The following is an 18219-nucleotide window of genomic DNA, read 5'->3' as shown; positions in this document are numbered from 1 at the left end:
CGCCACTCAAAACATTTCTCCATGATCACACAGTCTTTTGAAGGCTTAAATTCTAATGCTGCACACAGACTGGGATTATACCGACTGTAAGGATTATAGTGATGGAAAATTTCCTCTCCTATTAGGTGAGTGCGACCAGGGAACAAAGGTGCCCACTGTGTATTACTGACGTTTCTGGGTTTGAGCCTCATTCCTGATTCTTGCATTATGTAACAGATCCTGTAGTGTGTACAGACTGCACACTACCTGCTATTCTGCTTCTAATAAAGCCAAATGGTTTTAAAACAGAGGTTTAATAAAAAACAAAAAACACTCCCATACCCTCTGTCCTCTCTCATACTCTGCTATCTTCTCCATTTCCTCATTCATCTTCTCGATGTTCTGCCGCCGCTTCTCCTCCCACTCCTGCTCACAGCAACGTCACAACAACATAATGAATTATTTAAATACAAAAAGTTAGAGTCACATGTACAACACTGGCAAAGCACTTGGTCATACTTTCACCAGTCAAGAACACTGATAAAACCACCTGATTATTATGTTGCTGATTTAAACTGAATTGTCATGAAAAGCAGCAGATTTGTGCTGAGACAGCCCCGTCGACCGACACTCCCAGCAGACATTTTTTGGAGCGATTTCTTGAACAACAGAAGTTGCGCAGCTCCTTTAAGGCAAAGGTCAGTGCGTAGGTTTTGTGTGCGACGAGTATCCACCCCACCCCAGGGTGAATATATCCGCATCCGCTGGATGCTGAGCTGACTTATCATCCAACCCTAGCCAATAACGGTATTCAGTATTTTCCCACCCATAATGACCAATACCAAAACAAATATTAATATTAGTGAAACACAGGTGCCAAGAGCCTGTCCACAGAATATTATGTTATGCTCCATGTCAACCTCTTTTTTTGTGTGTGTGTGTGTTTGGCTTGGTGTTTTTTTCTTTATTTTTGGCCAATGGATAGTTGTAGTGCTGGGTGTAATTCATTTATCATAATTTATCATTAACTTATCAATTTATTACAGAAACTTTTTTTCTTATAACATATAGTTAATAAAAATTGGATGCAAACATTTCAATTAAAAAAAAAAATTATAATATTTTGATTTACAAATATGTTTTTCCTCCTTTCCCTTCAAAACACCTTGGGGGCCGGATGAGAGCTGCTCATGGGCCGGATTTGGCCCGCATGCCACATGTCTGACATCTCTGGTGTAAACAGTCAGACTTTGTTGAATAAAGGCTGGAACACAGAAGCTGCAGGAGCAGCAGCCATTTTTTATGTGATTCGTTTCCGTTACACAGCGCGGTGGCGCTGTGTAACGGGCCAGCTTCTGTACTCCTGCTGGCGGTAATTATTAACTCTGATTACAACTTTTAGCAAGAGCACAACATTTCCTGTCAGGTCTCAGGGTGGTGCCTTACACTTCATATCCTACTGAAGTGTGTCATCACTGCAGCCAACAGCTCAGTGACTGCTCTACTCTGTTCAGGTTCTGTGGGCTGAAAGCGAATGAAACTAATTTCATGCACACTCACCTTGGATTTCCTGTCCATTCCTGGCTGTGTCCCTCCTCCTCCTCCTCCTCCTCCTCCTCCTCCTTCTCCTCTACCTACTCCACCTCCACCTCCACCTCCACCTCTTCCTCTCCTCCCTCCTCTGCGTCCCTGCCCTACTCCTCCTACTCCTTCCCCTGGTTCTTCATCTCGGGCTGGTCTGTCTCTCCTCTCCTGGCGGCCTCCTCCTCCTCCTCCACTTCCACCTCCTCCTCCTCCTCCTCTATGACCTCCCCGACCCACACGGCCTGACCCCGTCCTCCTGGGGGGGCTGTGGGTGTCGGCCGGCGCTCGGTGGCCGTCGCTCTCCTCCGAGCTCTTCCGGCCGCGGGGCGTCCCGGGTTTCCAGTCGTTCACGACTCGCTTCTCCTGCAGGGGGAACATGAACGGTGAAAAGTGATGAAGACGTTACCCAGGGTGGGAGGTTAGCGCCAGCTGCCCAGGGGTCGAGCCCACCCAGGGATATAATTTTGGAGGTTGGATGATTTAAGAGATTCCAAGAATTTACATATATATTTCGACTATACTGATATGTTATGTTGTCCAAAATGAAGGAATGAAACAAAACAACATAAAAAGGGAAAATCGATCTTTGGTTGAAGTGTTTGTTTGAAGTAAATGCTGCATTTCTAAAGCATTTTCCTCATCACCCAACCACTGAAAGAGCTTTGCAATGTTTGCCTCACATTCACACACACACTGATGGCAGAGGCTGCCATGCAGGGGTTCAGTGTCTTGCTCAAGGACACTTCAACATGCTCTCTCTGGAGGAGCCGGGGATCGGACCAGCAACCTTCCGATCACCAGACAATCACTCTACCTCCTGAGCCACTCCACCCCACGCCGTACTGATTTGTTTTACGGGGTCACATGCCAAAAAGGTGTGGGAACCACCAATCTGGAGGTCATGATCTATTTCACAATATCTGTCAAGAAAAAGAGATAAAGGCTGCTGAGTTTTGAAAATCCATCAGCCACTGTTGCTCATGGACAAAAAAAAAAAAAGAAAAAGAAAAGTTGGTTTCCTGCCCTGAATTTAAGCCCTCTACTCTTCATATAATTCCATTCCTGCGAAGAACTGGTGCCATATAAAGGAACAATAGACGAACAAGAGCTATGGATTATGCAAAACTGATGTGATGGAGTCAGAGAGACCGGCTGTGATATGTGAATAAGACAGAAACGGGAGGCGACCCCGCTTAACAGTCAGTGTTTAAAGAGCTTTTTAAGAAGACTAATGAGACAAATTTGACCTTTTACCGATATTCATTCATGCAGGTACGCAAATCTAGCAGAAGCCTCCCTGCTGGCCATCAAGCTCCTCTTTTTCTCATGACCTTTGCAGGTTTTTCACAGGACTCTGCCTTCCTGGCTGGGCATTTAGAGACAATCTGGACCGCAGTCAGATCTCAACAGGAACTGACTGCATGCTTACACCGCCGTCCCCTACTGTCTGATTATCACCGACTTCAGTCGTCGGCAGCCCACAGGAGGCCGGCCTCAAAGATGCCATGAATTTCAAGTGGCTCTTCTGTCTCAACTAAAGATGGTGTAACAATAATAATAATTTATAACAATTCTAATCAACACCAGGATGACATCTTCCCCGTCTTCTCTTCTTACTTGATTTTTTTTTAAAAAACAGACAAACTTTCTGGGACATCAACGAGAAGGTGTGTAGCCATTTCTTGTGTTTGGATGTCAGCAGATAGTTTTACACATAGCGCGAGGGCTGTGCAATATGAACAAAATCAGATTATGATGTTTGACCAAATACCTCAATATCGATACTGTGACAACATTGGAGAAATGACTATTGGTGCTTCTCACAATTAGATTTTTGATAAAATATCATTATTAACGTGGATATAATGGCTAATCAGGCAGAGGCAGAAAACCACTTCTCTTTACTGTAATCCAGCCTTTAAAGACCCCATGACAAAAACTCTTGCTTTTAATGGTTGGAACTTTGTTTTACAGCCACTAGCACGATGTGATGTGCAGGATGATGAAGCCATTTAAAATACTCTGTTTTACAGGAAGTAGAGGTCATGTGAGGTCATTTCATGGGGATTTTAAAGCCACAAAAAGACAACACTTAGGTCCCAGGTCCCCAACTCAGTCCTCAAGATGCCCCTGCCCTGCAGGTTTTTGTTTTAGCTCTACTCTCACCTGATCCATTAAGGGCTTCATGCTGATTGGTTGAAACAGATCTACCTGAACAGGGCGGGCATGAAGGTGCATAGGCCTTAACTGGGTCATGTGTGCAAGAGTAGAGCTGAAACCCTAACCTGCAGGACAGGGGGATATTGAGGACTGGGTAGGGGACCACTGACCTAGGTCATATCACAACATAACAATATCCAAATCCAAGGCAATACCTAATCTCCTATCACATTATCAATACAATATTGATATACTGCCCAGCCCTACACAGTGCATGTACCAGAGGTTGCAAACAAGATTCTGTACCATTCAAATGCTTGTTGCACAGAGAACACTGTACATACAGAGAGATAAAAACAGTAAACACAATGTTTGCCAAAGAGCGTTTCTCCTTTAAAAAAAAAACAAAACAAAACAAAAAAAAAAACATCAAAACTGACGCCAGCCCCTGTAGTTCATTCTGCTCCATAATCTGATGTTACAACATTAACAAATATGACCAGCCCAGCACTGTTTTGAACTAAGCTGACTTTGTCAAATCTCTCCACTGCAGAAGCAGAGCTGCACAGATGGACACAGGAACACAGCAGATACATGCACACACTCCATAACATATCGATGCTATGACATACTGTACTGTGCATAGCATATCTCCTAAATGTCATTCATATGAGATCATGTAATCCTCCAATAGATGTTAAATCACGTAAACTGGAATAACAAGGATTTATATGACCAAAAGAGAAAGAGTACTTGTGTGTTGTGGTGCCAAATGTGTTTCTTCAGCTCCTTTTTGATAGATTGAAACCCAAATTACCATTTATAATAATGTAAAATCACTGTAATATGAAAATGTCATTACTCCTGAACAACTGACACTTCAGTGATGCAAAGTTTTCACCTGATAGCGATGATATGTCAGTACATATGGATATAACTTGTCCTGTGTCCTGCTCATGGCCAGGCAGCCAGCTCTGCACGACATGCCAAACAACATCTAGCAAAGGGACTACCGATGAAAACTAATCTTTTGGTTATATTTACATTTGGTTGAATGATGATTAATGTGCATTGTCCCTTCTCAATTCAACAATAAAGGGAAAAAAGAAAAAGGATCATATCTCATCTCATCGCACATGCAAACAGGCAAACACACAAACTGCCAGGCTCCACCCAGAGTGCTCGCATGACTGACACAGGGCCTGATGGGTAAACTGACAGGCGTTTGGGCTGTAAACAGATCATGGTAATGAGAAGCTGTCAAAGTTTATGATCTGCGCCTTCTGTCTGCTCATAGCAGCGGGGTCACGACCTCGCCGATAACAAAATAAAGAGGTTATCTTTCCCCAAGCCGACAATTAAGGAGGAAAAATAACATGCAACTGGCTCATCAGGCACACTGAGGTCACACAGGGTCATTCTCAGTGTTTGTATTGCAGCCTGCTTGAAATACTGAAGACTGAACTTGCTGCAAATGAGCCTTGAGTGAGCACTGCAGGGTTTTAACAGTCACCGACACAGTCTGAGGTCAGATATGATGCACTGTTTAGGAATACGACTCGACCCAAGTCTACTGCCATCTTCTGGTGTGCATTTGTTGTGATGTCAAATGAGATGCTGCAGCTGTGACCGACTGTTTCTTGCAGACCTGTTTTTAGTATTATTTTTTTCTCTACTTGCTTGCTCTACTTGCTTATCTTCCTACATGCTTGCATAGACACCTCTTTGGATCACATGCTGAGGTTCTGATAAACAGCTACCAAAAGCAAATGCAAATACTAGATCTTTTATTTTCTTAATTTGTAATGGAGCAATGAGGGGAAAGGTCACACCTGGCCATGAAACTGCTTTTTAGTCAAGTGTCCATTTACTTTTGAGCCTCTGAAAATGGGCTGACAGTGTATAAAACTGGCTGTAATTCCTAAAAGGTTAATGTCATATTTTTGTTCAACCCCCTAAATTAAAGCTGAAAGTCTGCACTTCAATCACATCTTGATTACTCCATTTCAGATCCACTGTGGTGGTGAACAAGGGCAAAATTATAAATATTGTGTCACTGTCCAAATACTTTTAGACCTAACTGTAATTGTTATAAGGCCTTTGTCTTGCAAATAAATATAATTATTATTATTATTATCCAGATTTCAGGTTTGTTTTAGCAGCGGGACGACTGGACAATTGTGTTTTCATAACTTTGTAAAGCTGCATTACAGTTTAAGTAGCACAATATCAAATGTTTAGAAAACCTGTTCCACCAAAATTTCGTAGTAGTAAAACCAGCAGTAGTACTCTATCAATATGATCCATTCAGGAAAGTAAAAGTTAAAGAAAGTAGCGTAATTGTCCTTTTGCAAACTGTTTCTGCTCACACCGTCTCCATGCATGTTTCAGCTCTTTTCCTGGTGGTGTCTAGGGATGAAACTGTTATCCTGACAAACCTAAACCTTCACACTAGCACTTTCCTGATGGATAAGATTCTCACTCTGAGTAAATCACCGTCCAGCGTCCTCCTCGGTCTTACCCCTGCGGGTTTGGACAGGTCCACTGTGACCGTGAAGTTCTCCTTCTCCGTCTTCCTCCTGTCCGTCTCTGGCTCGTGTGGGCGGGGCTTTCGAGGTGTCGTCACGGCGATGCCCTCCTGCTCTGCCTTCTTCTTGTCTTCCTCTATTTCCTGTTGGTATGGCAACAGTACAATCTCAACTATAATAGTTTGAAATATAAAATCTAGCTCACTTAAAACTGAATTATTTTTAATAATAAAACGGTGGATGTGCAATTCTGTTTGATCCATACGGGTTTGAACAGTAATATCAGGTTATCTGCACCTTTCAGGGAGAGAAAATCAAGACATTTTTAATGTTTCCTGGAATTGAAATTAAGGCCGATCTAAAAACCAAAATAAAGAAACCAAGGTGACAATTCCAGTCTATCTCGCACTGAACACAGGAAGTGAAAAAAAGCAACTTTAAAAACAAAAGAATTCCAAGCGGTGTATTTCAAATCCACATGATACGTGTAAATAAGAAAATAAGATATGTGTAAATAAGAAAGCTCCAGAGTTGCTGTAAGGTTTATTTTTTCACTTTGACGGAGCCAGGCTTTCATTCCCATAGCCTTCAAGTCTTTATGCTAAGCTAACAGGAAATGCACCACTGGATGTACAGAGGTGAAAATAGTATTCAGCATCTGGTCTCAGTCGGAAGGAAGTCGGAAACACTGGAGTATTGTTTTATGGGACATGAAGTTTTCTAAAGCAAATGTGATTCAGAATGTGCTATAAACCCTATGTAGACAAAGAAATGTAGAAAATAAAAACATGTCTAATGGCTGTATATAAGACATTTTATACTAATAGCCCTAAATGCAGATAATTTGCTTTGAGGCACTTTGAGAGTTTTTAAAGAGCTCTGGGTGCTCTGAACAGGAAGATCCTCTGAAGAGGATAATTACACTACAAGTACAGGATTTGCTGTCACCCAGCAGAGACACAGTGGCCAACTTTTCTCCACAGACTAAGAGGATATAAAGTCAGCATGGGTCAAAAAATATCATGCAGCAGCTCCTCATATCCTGAAGGACACCACAGTGCTCTACAGAAAACAGATCAAAGCCTCCTGCTATTAGAGGCATGTACACACACTGCAGAGCCTTGGCAAATACAGCCAAGGATCTAGGAAATTCCTGAAAACATCCACGTATGCATCCCTCTCAACTATATTCAATGCAGTTTTGTAATTTAACCTAGTGAATAAAACTCAAAAGATTTTAGAGTGTGTGTAAAACCACAGGCCAATATCCATACCTGGTACCTCTTGACCAGAGCTTCATTCTTCTTCCTCAGGGCTTCAATACGTCGGTCCAACTCGGCATCCTTCTCCTCCTTCGTCTTGAGATCCACCGCTGAAGACTGGGGGAGACACGGGGAGGCAGACGGTGACAGTTTGTCAGTACCAAGACCTTTATTTTCCCAACTCCTGTTTTCTGGGGATACTGATTAGCTAACAGAGCGACACAGCTTACCTGTGAACCTCAGAACAATGAGCCACATCCCCATCCGTCTGCTGTAGTTCACTAAAGGCTGTGTTTAAACTGACTAGAGCTAATAACCACGAGGGCTGGGATGAGACGCTTGTCTCCTGATTCGACACTATCATGATACTTGGGTGCCACTTCTTTATGGATATTGATTACTCAAGTATTGTGACTCAACATTATGATTTACTGATATTTTTGTTATTTTGAATTCTCCTCTAGTTTGTGGCTGTAAATTTTCATGAGTCTGAAAAAATGTTCTGACTGCAGTGAACTGGCTGCTATGGGGGCCAACATCATCACACATGAATCAAATGTAGCTCAGCTTTCTAGTCAAAGCCAACTGATGCAACTCCAAGACTGTTTAGGCCCCAGTCTGCACAAACACACCATTTTACAACAGGCCACAAGAACACATGTGGACTGCAGGGTTTGTGGCCAAAACTGCATGGGATTAGCAGAAGGTGGGCATGTCTGCAAAGGGGAGAGCCGTGGCTGCCCAGAGAACCCATTTTCATTCACACATCTGGAGGTCAGAGGTCAAGGGACCCCGCTGGAAACAGACATGCCAGTCTTTCCCTCGCCAACATTCAGCTGAACTTTGGAGCGATATTTATTCCCTTGCTGACAACCAAGCATGACATGCTTGGTACCAATGTACTCCTTAGGGTCGTCTTTATATGATACCAATATATGTACTAAACTGATTCATTACTTTAAAAAATTGTAAGAAAAGAATCGCAATAACTTAAGTGAATTGATATTTTCCAACCCTTCATAACTACCCACTTGGCAGCCGCTGCACTCCTGACCAGGAAGGAAGAGGCTTCCCTCCCTCTGTGATCCTTCCCAGGATTTCTTCCATTTTTCCCTACTTGGGGAGGTTTTAGGTCAGGGCCTGTTGCTTTTATAGTCTATAAGCTGTGGGCCTGTACAGCCCTATGAGACTGTAACTGTGGTTGAGGGCTCAACGTAAACGGGTATCAATAGCTACTTGCGCTGTGTTGCTGTACACCATTTCTGGTGCCGTTCACTTGTTTGAATGACACATCTGGAGACCAAATCAAACACAACACTCAAAAGGGTGAGTCCGTTCTGACTGGAGCGCGTTGTTCAGCTCCGATTCAGGTTTCTAGACAGGACCAACTTTGTTTTTATGTAGGACAGTGAACTAGAGCTTTGGCAGCCATCCTAAAGGCTCAGTTACTACAGACTGTAATGTACCAAAGCTTACCTTACTGTCTGGTCTGCCTCACAGGTAGAATTACTAATCACACTGTAGCATCTTAGAAACAACTGCCACCATTATAATGTTTAACACGCCTGCACATTTTACAGATTTTAGTCTGACACCAAGGAGAAGGAGAGGGAGGGATACATGCGACATGAGTCCAAATGCATCAAAAACTCCTGTGTGGTTAAATGCAGGAGCGAATCAAATCCTGTGACTTTATGACTTACTTTGTGTAAGAGGGAGCGTCTGTGCTGAAAATAATTTTGACTTTACACTCTGATGCTTGTGGCCCACTATCACTCAGCAGAGCGTATGCTGACGTGTTAGCATAGTGCAAATTATCTACCAGGATAACATGGATAATTTTATTGTCTTAATCCTTCTTTGGGGTCAAACTGACCCCATTCAGCATCTAACATCTCTAATACATAATTAACATTAACATTAGCCTAACATTTTTTTGTTTCATATTTCATGACTTTTCCAATTTAACAGAGACAAGTGGATAAACATAAATTTAACATAATGACGTTTCCAATGTCCTGCACACTTTATGTACGCCTCGCTGATTCTTTGGTGTCTATTTGACCTCCAAACTGTTTTAGCTGTGTAAATCATATAAGAAATATCAACATGCTGGTGCTTTAGGGCCCTGTCATGTCATATGAACTATCTCTGATAGTTCATATGACATTTGCGAGGGAAAAACATAATTTCCACATGAATTCTGATGCATAAAGGGTGATGAGTGAGAGAGGATATGTTTTATTTAAAGGGCTATTTAGATGGTCAGCAATATGCATAAAGTATCTGGCTCATAAACTCATTTTCTGGAGGTTTAAATGACCCCAAATGATAAAAAATAAATGGTAGTAAATTAAAAGAGGAGGGTTGTTAGGTCAGCTGAACAGTGGACCCATCTCCCAAAACATTCAGTTTATTAGTTTCAGTTTCTTGCTCAGTGGCTCAATCATGTAGTGATTTTTTGGGAGGTGAGCACATCGGTTTCACCTCACCACCACATGTCTTCATCGACACATGGCTGGGGAGTGTTCAGTGCCTTTTTCCACCTGTGAGCCACATCACTGTCTGCCGTGTCCTGCTGCAGACACGTGCACTCACGTCGATGAAGAGAGCAGGTCTATTTCTTTGTCCATATTTTTTTGCTGCGTCTCACTCACCATGGCTGCTGCTCCGGGCCGTCTTCATGCACAGGTGGTGCTGCTGCTCCGGATTTTCTGCCTCGTCCTCCTGCAGATGAAATGAAAGGAGATGCTGAGCGGTGCAGGTGAAGGCAGGTCTCGCCTACTTACATAACAGCTTATATAACAGCTAGGGGTGCCAAAAAATAAGTCGATACAGCAGTGTATCACGATATTTAATGTGGCAATACTGTATTGATACACTGACACCAAGTATCGATAGTGTATTGCCAGGGATCAATATAACATTTATGACAGAGACAGTCTGACCCATTTTGCTGCAATAAAAGTGACTGAAGTGAGATGAACAGACTCAAAGTTTTATCTTTTTAGACAAAAACAGATGCTGACAGAGTTTTCCCTTGGGGACATAATTTACTGTTGAAAAAGGGTAATAAATCGCAGTATGTCGCAACACTCAGTATATCCTAAAAGGTTTAAAATTGCAGTCTCATGGTATCGTGGGGCCTCTGGTGATTCCCACCCCTAATAACAGCCAAATGTGAGGGGGGCAGGTGAGACCAGCGAGCCTGCAGAGAGAAGGGAGACGAGGCCAGGGACGTGGAAGTGAATGAGGGAGAGCACAGGTGAGGCAGGTCTGTGTGTGTGTGCGTGTGTGTGTGTCCATAAATCCTTCCTGCGTGCCCAAAGCCTCTGTAAGCGTATTAAGAGTTCACCTGCACCACAACCACGCGCGAAACACACACACACACACACACACACACCGCTGGCAGGAAAATAACAAAATACTGTCTATTTGACTCTGTCCTCATGGGAAGTAATGCAACCACACTGAGCCATGTCTTCTTGCTCGCCTGGGTTTCGATACAAAGCGCCGAAACCCCACCATGATGGAAACACAGGGGGGGTTAGCGACACATCCGACGTGCACAAGCAACTAAAGTGGGAGGCTCGGAGCAGACGGGGGTTAAAGTCGCATCGTTGGCTCGACATTACCTTTAGCGCAGGGAGCCGTTACGAGGGGAAAGAGCAATGTTTTGGACTCGTTGCTCTCGCTCCAGCCAATTCCTGGACCTCAGTGCGTCCCGACCGCTCGGCTTCCTGTAAGCGCCGTCCAACTTCCTGCCAAATAAAGAGCCGCCGCGCTTTCTTAAAGAGACAACGGCATATTTTGAAATTTAGTAAAATATAGAGTCCAAATGTTTCCAGTCAGTGTTGTTTTGTGAGAAAAGGGTTGTTTCTTGGTAAATGTCGGTGATAAAATGGGGGAAATTTTCAAAAAACAATCCGCCGCTCGTTGCGTTTTTGTTAAACACAGTTCCTCAAATGTCCACCAGAGGGCGCCATTAGCCACTGAATAAACTTGACCCCGAAGCGTGGTAATTAGGCCAAATTCCACACGCACGCACGCACGCACACGCGCGCGCGCGCGCACACACACACACACACACACACACACACACACACACACACACACACTAACTATGAAAAATATATACACATGCACTAACCCTCTCAGCTACACTCATAGACACACATACACACACTATCAACACACTATCCCCCCTACCCTCCCCCCCACCCTCCCACCCCACACACACACACACACACACACACACACACACACACACACACACACACACAACTCCAGAGTCCCATTTCCACACACAGAGGGCAATGAGTTCAGTCCTAAGTTTAACATTACTCACTATTTTTAGTAGGCAGTCTAAAATGACTCAGCATATTTTTTGATAACCTGTCTAATCTCTCCGTAGGATGAGTCAGCTGAGGTGCAACAGGTGAGTCCAGTTTGTCTTCAGAGAATAACACCAAGATGAGGTAATGCTTCTAATGCTATTCAGTAACAACAGGCAGGACTAAAATATCTCTTCTTTGCGTGCCCTCCAATGGGATCACCCGCATGTTTACAGAGGTGGTTTGTGTGCAGGGATTTAACTAAATTGGATTTTAGCATTGATGGAATGGAAAGGAGTGGTAAATATAGACTGCATAGAATAAAATATCTTATTATTATTTAACCAAACACATGTTTATGTGGTATCATTGTTGTTGTTCTCTGTTTTTTATTCCTTTTACTCTCTCTCTCTCTGTCTCACATACACATACACTGTAGTATATGGGCACACTTACACACACACACACATACACACACACACACACACACACATACACACAGATGACAGGCTATCCTGTGGCCTTGTTTCAGCAGACACAGTCAAAACAAACAGGCGCACTGTTGTTAGGCAGAATGCTGAGTAGCAACCAGGCAGGATTTGTTAATCACTTGATAAGGCCAGTGCAACCTGAGCTGGAGTCAGTGCCAGCGTATCGCTGTCAGACATGCAGATCAGAGCCAAGGTGGAGAGAGAGACAGAGAGAGACGGGGGGCAGAGAGAGAGAGACATAGACAGTTACACAGATAACACTGTAGTGAGATAGCAGGCAGAGCTTTCCGGGTTCCCTCTAATTGTAATGTGACATAATAGTAGAACCTGGCATAACAACATAGCCTAACATAACCTGGCATAGTATTAACATGGGGATATTATAGCATATCATGACATGATATGACATAGCATTGCATAACATGTTATGCATAACATGGTATAGCATAAGATAACATAACATAGCATAGTATAGCATAGGATAGCGTGAAATAACATAACCTGAGATCAAGTGATGTGAAGTGACGTGATGTAACATGTGACATGGGTTTGATGGCACAGCATAGTGCAACACAACAAAATGTTATGTAATATTGCACAAAATGGCATGGCATGATATATACCATGACAGCAGATGACATTACATGGCCTAACATGAGTGGTGCATAAATAAAACTAAATATTTCCTAAAATAGAAAGGCACAGTTACTAATGTGTGGTGTGTATATTTATTTCTGTGAATTCCTGTTCACACGGCACAAAGAAGGCACAGGCACATTATTGCTTAACAAATTAGCACATATCAAGACTCTCACTTACTGTAGTGCATAATTATATGTGTCTGTATAGACACACACACGCACACACACGCACACACACACACACACACACACACACACACACACACACACACACAGGAGAGTACTTGTCAAAGTATTCTCAGTTTCCCCATCAACAAAAATCCAATCTTTTTACTACAGCAATATTGTTGGCAGCTCTTGATTTATTATTAATTGTGATTCAGTGTCACTCTGTGCTATAAATTAACAACGATGCATGTACGTGGGATTAACTATAGTTTAATTATCCTCAGGCTCCGCAGAGCAGTGTGTAACGAGAGCCTTGTTCTCCTCTCTCTTGTGTGGCTGCCTCGGGCCTGGACGCAGGGCAGGACTTTGGCGATGAGCTCATTGTTGTGAGATCCAAACAGCAGCAGCCTCCCGGGGGACGAGACGAGAGCCCTGGAGGCTTCGCTCACGAAGAGCTGCGGAAAGTGATGGTGGTTTCTCTTGTTGATATAAACAACCAAGACTCGGGGGGCAAATTTAGACAGCAGTGTGCCACGACTGCACAGACGAGCAAAGCATCTCGGAGCTCTTTGAATTCCAACGAAAACATCCACTCATTAGGGGGAGGAATCAAGAAATTTGAACAAACTTTGGCAGCTTATGTTGCTTTCTCTCCCTCTCTGTGTGTCTGGTCTTGTTCTTATGCTGCTAAATAAAAGAATAAAACTCTTTATGTCTGGCTGGTATTGCTTTGCCCAGCACTTCTGTCATGCATAATTGCTCTAGGGATACAGCAGTGTTTGTTACATCTCCTGTCTGGGCGCTGTGGCGCTGACAAGGCACTTCTCTTGCTCTTGGCTGCTTTTAAAATTGGCAATCTAGGAATTTTCGTTTAGTCTGCTGGTGTAAATGTAAAGGAAACTAAATCAAAATGATCCAGAGATAACACGTGGGGAGTGTGATGTTTCCAGCAGGGCTTCTGTAATGTTGTCTGAGCTTGGGTGCACCTGATGAAAATAATCTAAAAATGGACACTAGTTTAAAATGAGAATGATGGACATACAGTACAGGCCAAAAGTTTGGACACACCTTCTCATTCAATGCGTTTTCTTTATTTTCATGACTATTTACATTGTAGATTCTAACTGAAGGAATCAAAACTATGAATGAACACATGTGGAGTTATGTACTTAACAAAAAAAGGTGAAATAACTGAAAACATGTTTTATATTCTAGTTTCTTCAAAATAGCCACCCTTTGCTCTGATTACTGCTTTGCACACTCTTGGCATTCTCTCCATGAGCTTCAAGAGGTAGTCACCTGAAATGGTTTTCACTTCACAGGTGTGCCTTATCAGGGTTAATTAGTGGAATTTCTTGCTTTATCAATGGGGTTGGGACCATCAGTTGTGTTGTGCAGAAGTCAGGTTACTACACAGCCGACAGCCCTATTGGACAACTGTTAAAATTCATATTATGGCAAGAACCAATCAGCTAACTAAAGAAAAACGAGTGGCCATCATTACTTTAAGAAATGAAGGTCAGTCAGTCCGGAAAATTGCAAAAACTTTAAATGTGTCCTCAAGTGGAGTCGCAAAAACCATCAAGCGCTACAACGAAACTGGCACACATGAGGAGCGACCCAGGAAAGGAAGACCAAGAGTCACCTCTGCTTCTGAGGACAAGTTCATCCGAGTCACCAGCCTCAGACATGGCAAGTTAACAGCAGCTCAGATCAGAGAGCAGATAAATGCCACACAGAGTTCTAGCAGCAGACCCATCTCTAGAACAACTGTTAAGAGGAGACTGCGCCAATCAGGCCTTCATGGTCAAATAGCTGCTAGGAAACCACTGCTATGGAGAGGCAACAAGCAGAAGAGATTTGTTTGGGCCAAGAAACACAAGAAATGGACATTAGACCAGTGGAAATCTGTGCTTTGGTCTGATGAGTCCAAATTTGAGATCTTTGGTTCCAACCGCCGTGTCTTTGTGAGACGCAGAAAAGGTGAATGGATGGATTCCACATGCCTGGTTCCCACTGTGAAGCATGGAGGAGGAGGTGTGATGGTGTGGGGGTGTTTTGCTGGTGACACTGTTGGGGATTTATTCAAAATTGAAGGCACACTGAACCAGCATGGCTACCACAGCATCCTGCAACGACATGCCATCCCATCCGGTTTGCGTTTAGTTGGACCATCATTTATTTTTCAACAGGACAATGACCCCAAACACACCTCCAGGCTGTGTAAGGGCTATTTGACCAAGTAGGAGAGTGATGGAGTGCTGCGGCAGATGACCTGGCCTCCACAGTCACCGGACCTGAACCCAATCCAGATGGTTTGGGGTGAGCTGGACCGCAGAGTGAAGGCAAAGGGGCCAACAAGTGCTAAACACCTCTGGGAACTCCTTCAAGACTGTTGGAAAACCGTTTCAGGTGACTACCTCTTGAAGCTCATGGAGAGAATGCCAAGAGTGTGCAAAGCAGTAATCAGAGCAAAGGGTGGCTATTTTGAAGAAACTAGAATATAAAACATGTTTTCAGTTATTTCACCTTTTTTTGTTACGTACATAACTCCACATGTGTTCAGTCATAGTTTTGATGCCTTCAGTGAGAATCTACAATGTAAATAGTCATGAAAATAAAGAAAACGCATTGAATGAGAAGGTGTGTCCAAACTTTTGGCCTGTACTGTACATATAAAAATCATATATAACATGTGAACAACACAGGCAGCATTACATATTACACATCCAAATTAAGAGGGACTTTCTCTTTCTCTGATGTTATTAATCCACCAGACAGACATAAGACATATGGAGTCATGTGAGAAACTGCATTTCTCACTTTGCCAAACCAAAAGCGCTCTGTCAGACTCTGTGTCATCTTACAAGGAATGATTATGTGGCTACACGTTGAAAAATTAACCAAGTTTCAAACAGAGGTCAGAAAAGAAAAAATTAAATCTTAAGACAATGTCTACTCAGTGTCAGCAGCAACAGCTCTGCCTTAAATTCTACCTTTTAACAAAGTTTATAATGTTCAGTTTGTGTTGACATTGTGCAGAATGTGTCACTTTAATTCTGTGTTTTTTACTGAGGTTGTAGTTTGCATAGCTCTGCTACTGGACTGCATTATACTGAGAGGTGTTTCTCATTTTTTGTCCCACATATTTATATACAATGAAGGGGACAGAATAGTGGAAACAGCTGTCAGTAAAGTGCAGTCCAGTCCAACAGCAGCACTAACTATGAGCTCAGTGCCAAACATAGAAGTGAGTGAACACCTCTGTTACCGTGACAACAAGACAAGCTGAGCATTATAGGCAGCAGGACAGGAAACTTTATGGCACAACAGCTGGACTGGATTAGATTAGATTAAATTGTACAGGTGGAGCTGATAAAGTGGACACTGAGTGTATATTAAAAACACTCAGCTTGATATTTTATTTGTTCTGACTTTCATTATCGACATAACCAATGCCCTCTATTTGTTAACCTTGTTTGTCATTTGCAAAGGGACAAATAATTTCAGCAATGTTGAGAGTATTTTTTTTTTTTTTTTTTGGTCTAGATTTTTCCTCAGTAAAAAAACAATGAAGAGTAAAGAGCAGCAGCAGACAAAAAGGGAAGCAGGGGTTGAAGAGAAAAAGAAGAAGAAAATCGAAAAGAGGAAGGGGAGAAATTTCACTAATAGTGTGTCTCAATTAAACTAGGTCTGGAAGAGCTTACACATAGTCGTCACAAGTCAAGCCACCACTGGTCAGGTGGGACGGGGCGGGACTGTCCCCAGTTCCCATGTGTCCCGTGTTGCTCGGTGTTGCATGAGAGGCGAAGCCGTGTGTGAACCAGAGATGATGTGCTGCAGAGGCACATTCCTCCACATTGTGTTGACTCGTCTTATCATAACAGGGATTTGGTGGGCTGCAAGAGACTGAGCAGGGCCCGACGGGAACAGCTGACCCTGAATCAGTGCGCACACACACACACACACACACACACACACACTCACACACAGGGTCCATCTGTCGGACTCTGTTTGAGGTGAGACGGATGAGGTAATGCTGTTGCTCTTCAGAAGCCCGACACCTCCTCCTCCTCCTCATCTCTCTCTCTCTCTCTCTCTCTCTCTCGCTGTCTCTCTCTTCATAAGCCATCTCGTCTCAGGTTTCTGCCTCCATGCACACTGATGAGTTTATTCCATTACTGTCCCTGCCTTTTCTTTTTCTCCACTCTTTTCTCCTTTTTTTCCCCTTTTTTCTCTCTTCCCACCTTCTCCGTATCAACGGTCGATGGTTTTGGGAATATGAGGTTTTCACCCTGCAGTAGCACTATGCCAGTGTTAGATGCTATTTGATCCTCTGTGATACTTGATAGGACTGAATGGGACTAAATTTTGCCACGTTGGCACTTTACCTCTGCAACATCTTTCCGTTTGCAATCACAAAATCCTAAAACAAGCCTCATACACTTACCTGGCCATTACACCTACTTTTGTTTTCCACATAACAATCAGAATCATAATCAGAAAAAACTTTACTGATCCCTGAGGGGAAACTGGGTAGTGGGCGTTGTGTGGAGGTCAGGGCTTCTTTAGCACGTCGGAGGCCCCAAATACAAAGGAAAAGTAACAGTTTGAACAAATCTGAATTGCAACAGCCAGTACGTTGCAAACCAAACTGTGAAAAAACAAGCCGTTCAATACAAAATTCACAAGTCCTTACCAGTGACGGCTGGCAACTGAGAGCTGCATGACTGTGAGTGTTTGTTATATTTTGAACTGGGAGATGAGTCAGAATCAGAATCGGAAACAGAAATACTTTATTGATCCCCGAGGGGCAACTGGTCAATTCCAGTTGCTCAAAATCTTAAGAGAAGAATATAGTATGAGCATAGGTGAAATGATAAGATATGGAAAATATTTGCATATTTTTTTTTTTTAAAGGTATGTGGATTATGTTTAAATATGTGCATTTATCCTATTTGTGCATTAATCCTAGTTGTAAAAACATATGTGCATTATGTGTAAAGATGTGCATTAATTCTACAAAAATATTACAACAGTAAATACAGAAATAGAAACTGAGCATTTGAAAA

The 18219-nt window shown here is 42.8% G+C and overlaps 1 protein-coding gene and 1 long non-coding RNA gene across 3 annotated transcripts in view; one reads left to right on the top strand and one right to left on the bottom strand.

The window, feature by feature from the left end:
- The window catches only part of ccdc9 (coiled-coil domain containing 9), a 40343-nt gene extending 29078 nt beyond the window's left edge, over positions 1-11265 (bottom strand). For both annotated transcript variants that reach the window (XM_030067909.1, XM_030067910.1), the window contains exons 1-6: positions 11149-11265; positions 10171-10240; positions 7526-7630; positions 6245-6394; positions 1540-1926; positions 322-405 (exon numbers count right to left, since the gene is read on the bottom strand). In XM_030067909.1, coding sequence (XP_029923769.1) covers positions 322-405; positions 1540-1926; positions 6245-6394; positions 7526-7630; positions 10171-10173 — 729 coding nt within the window. In that variant the 5' untranslated portion in view covers positions 10174-10240; positions 11149-11265. The remainder of the gene's footprint in view (positions 1-321; positions 406-1539; positions 1927-6244; positions 6395-7525; positions 7631-10170; positions 10241-11148) is intronic.
- Positions 10727-13811, top strand: LOC115370755 (uncharacterized). Its single transcript, XR_003929280.1, has 3 exons — positions 10727-10778; positions 11928-11951; positions 13432-13811. It is a non-coding gene; the product is annotated as an uncharacterized LOC115370755 (long non-coding RNA).
- Positions 13812-18219: the final 4408 nt, after the last annotated feature.

Source organism: Myripristis murdjan, chromosome 13 (assembly GCF_902150065.1).
Source record: "Myripristis murdjan chromosome 13, fMyrMur1.1, whole genome shotgun sequence".
NCBI lineage: Eukaryota > Metazoa > Chordata > Actinopteri > Holocentriformes > Holocentridae > Myripristis > Myripristis murdjan.
Note: the sequence above shows the minus strand (reverse complement) of the source record. Positions and strands in the feature narration are given on the sequence as shown.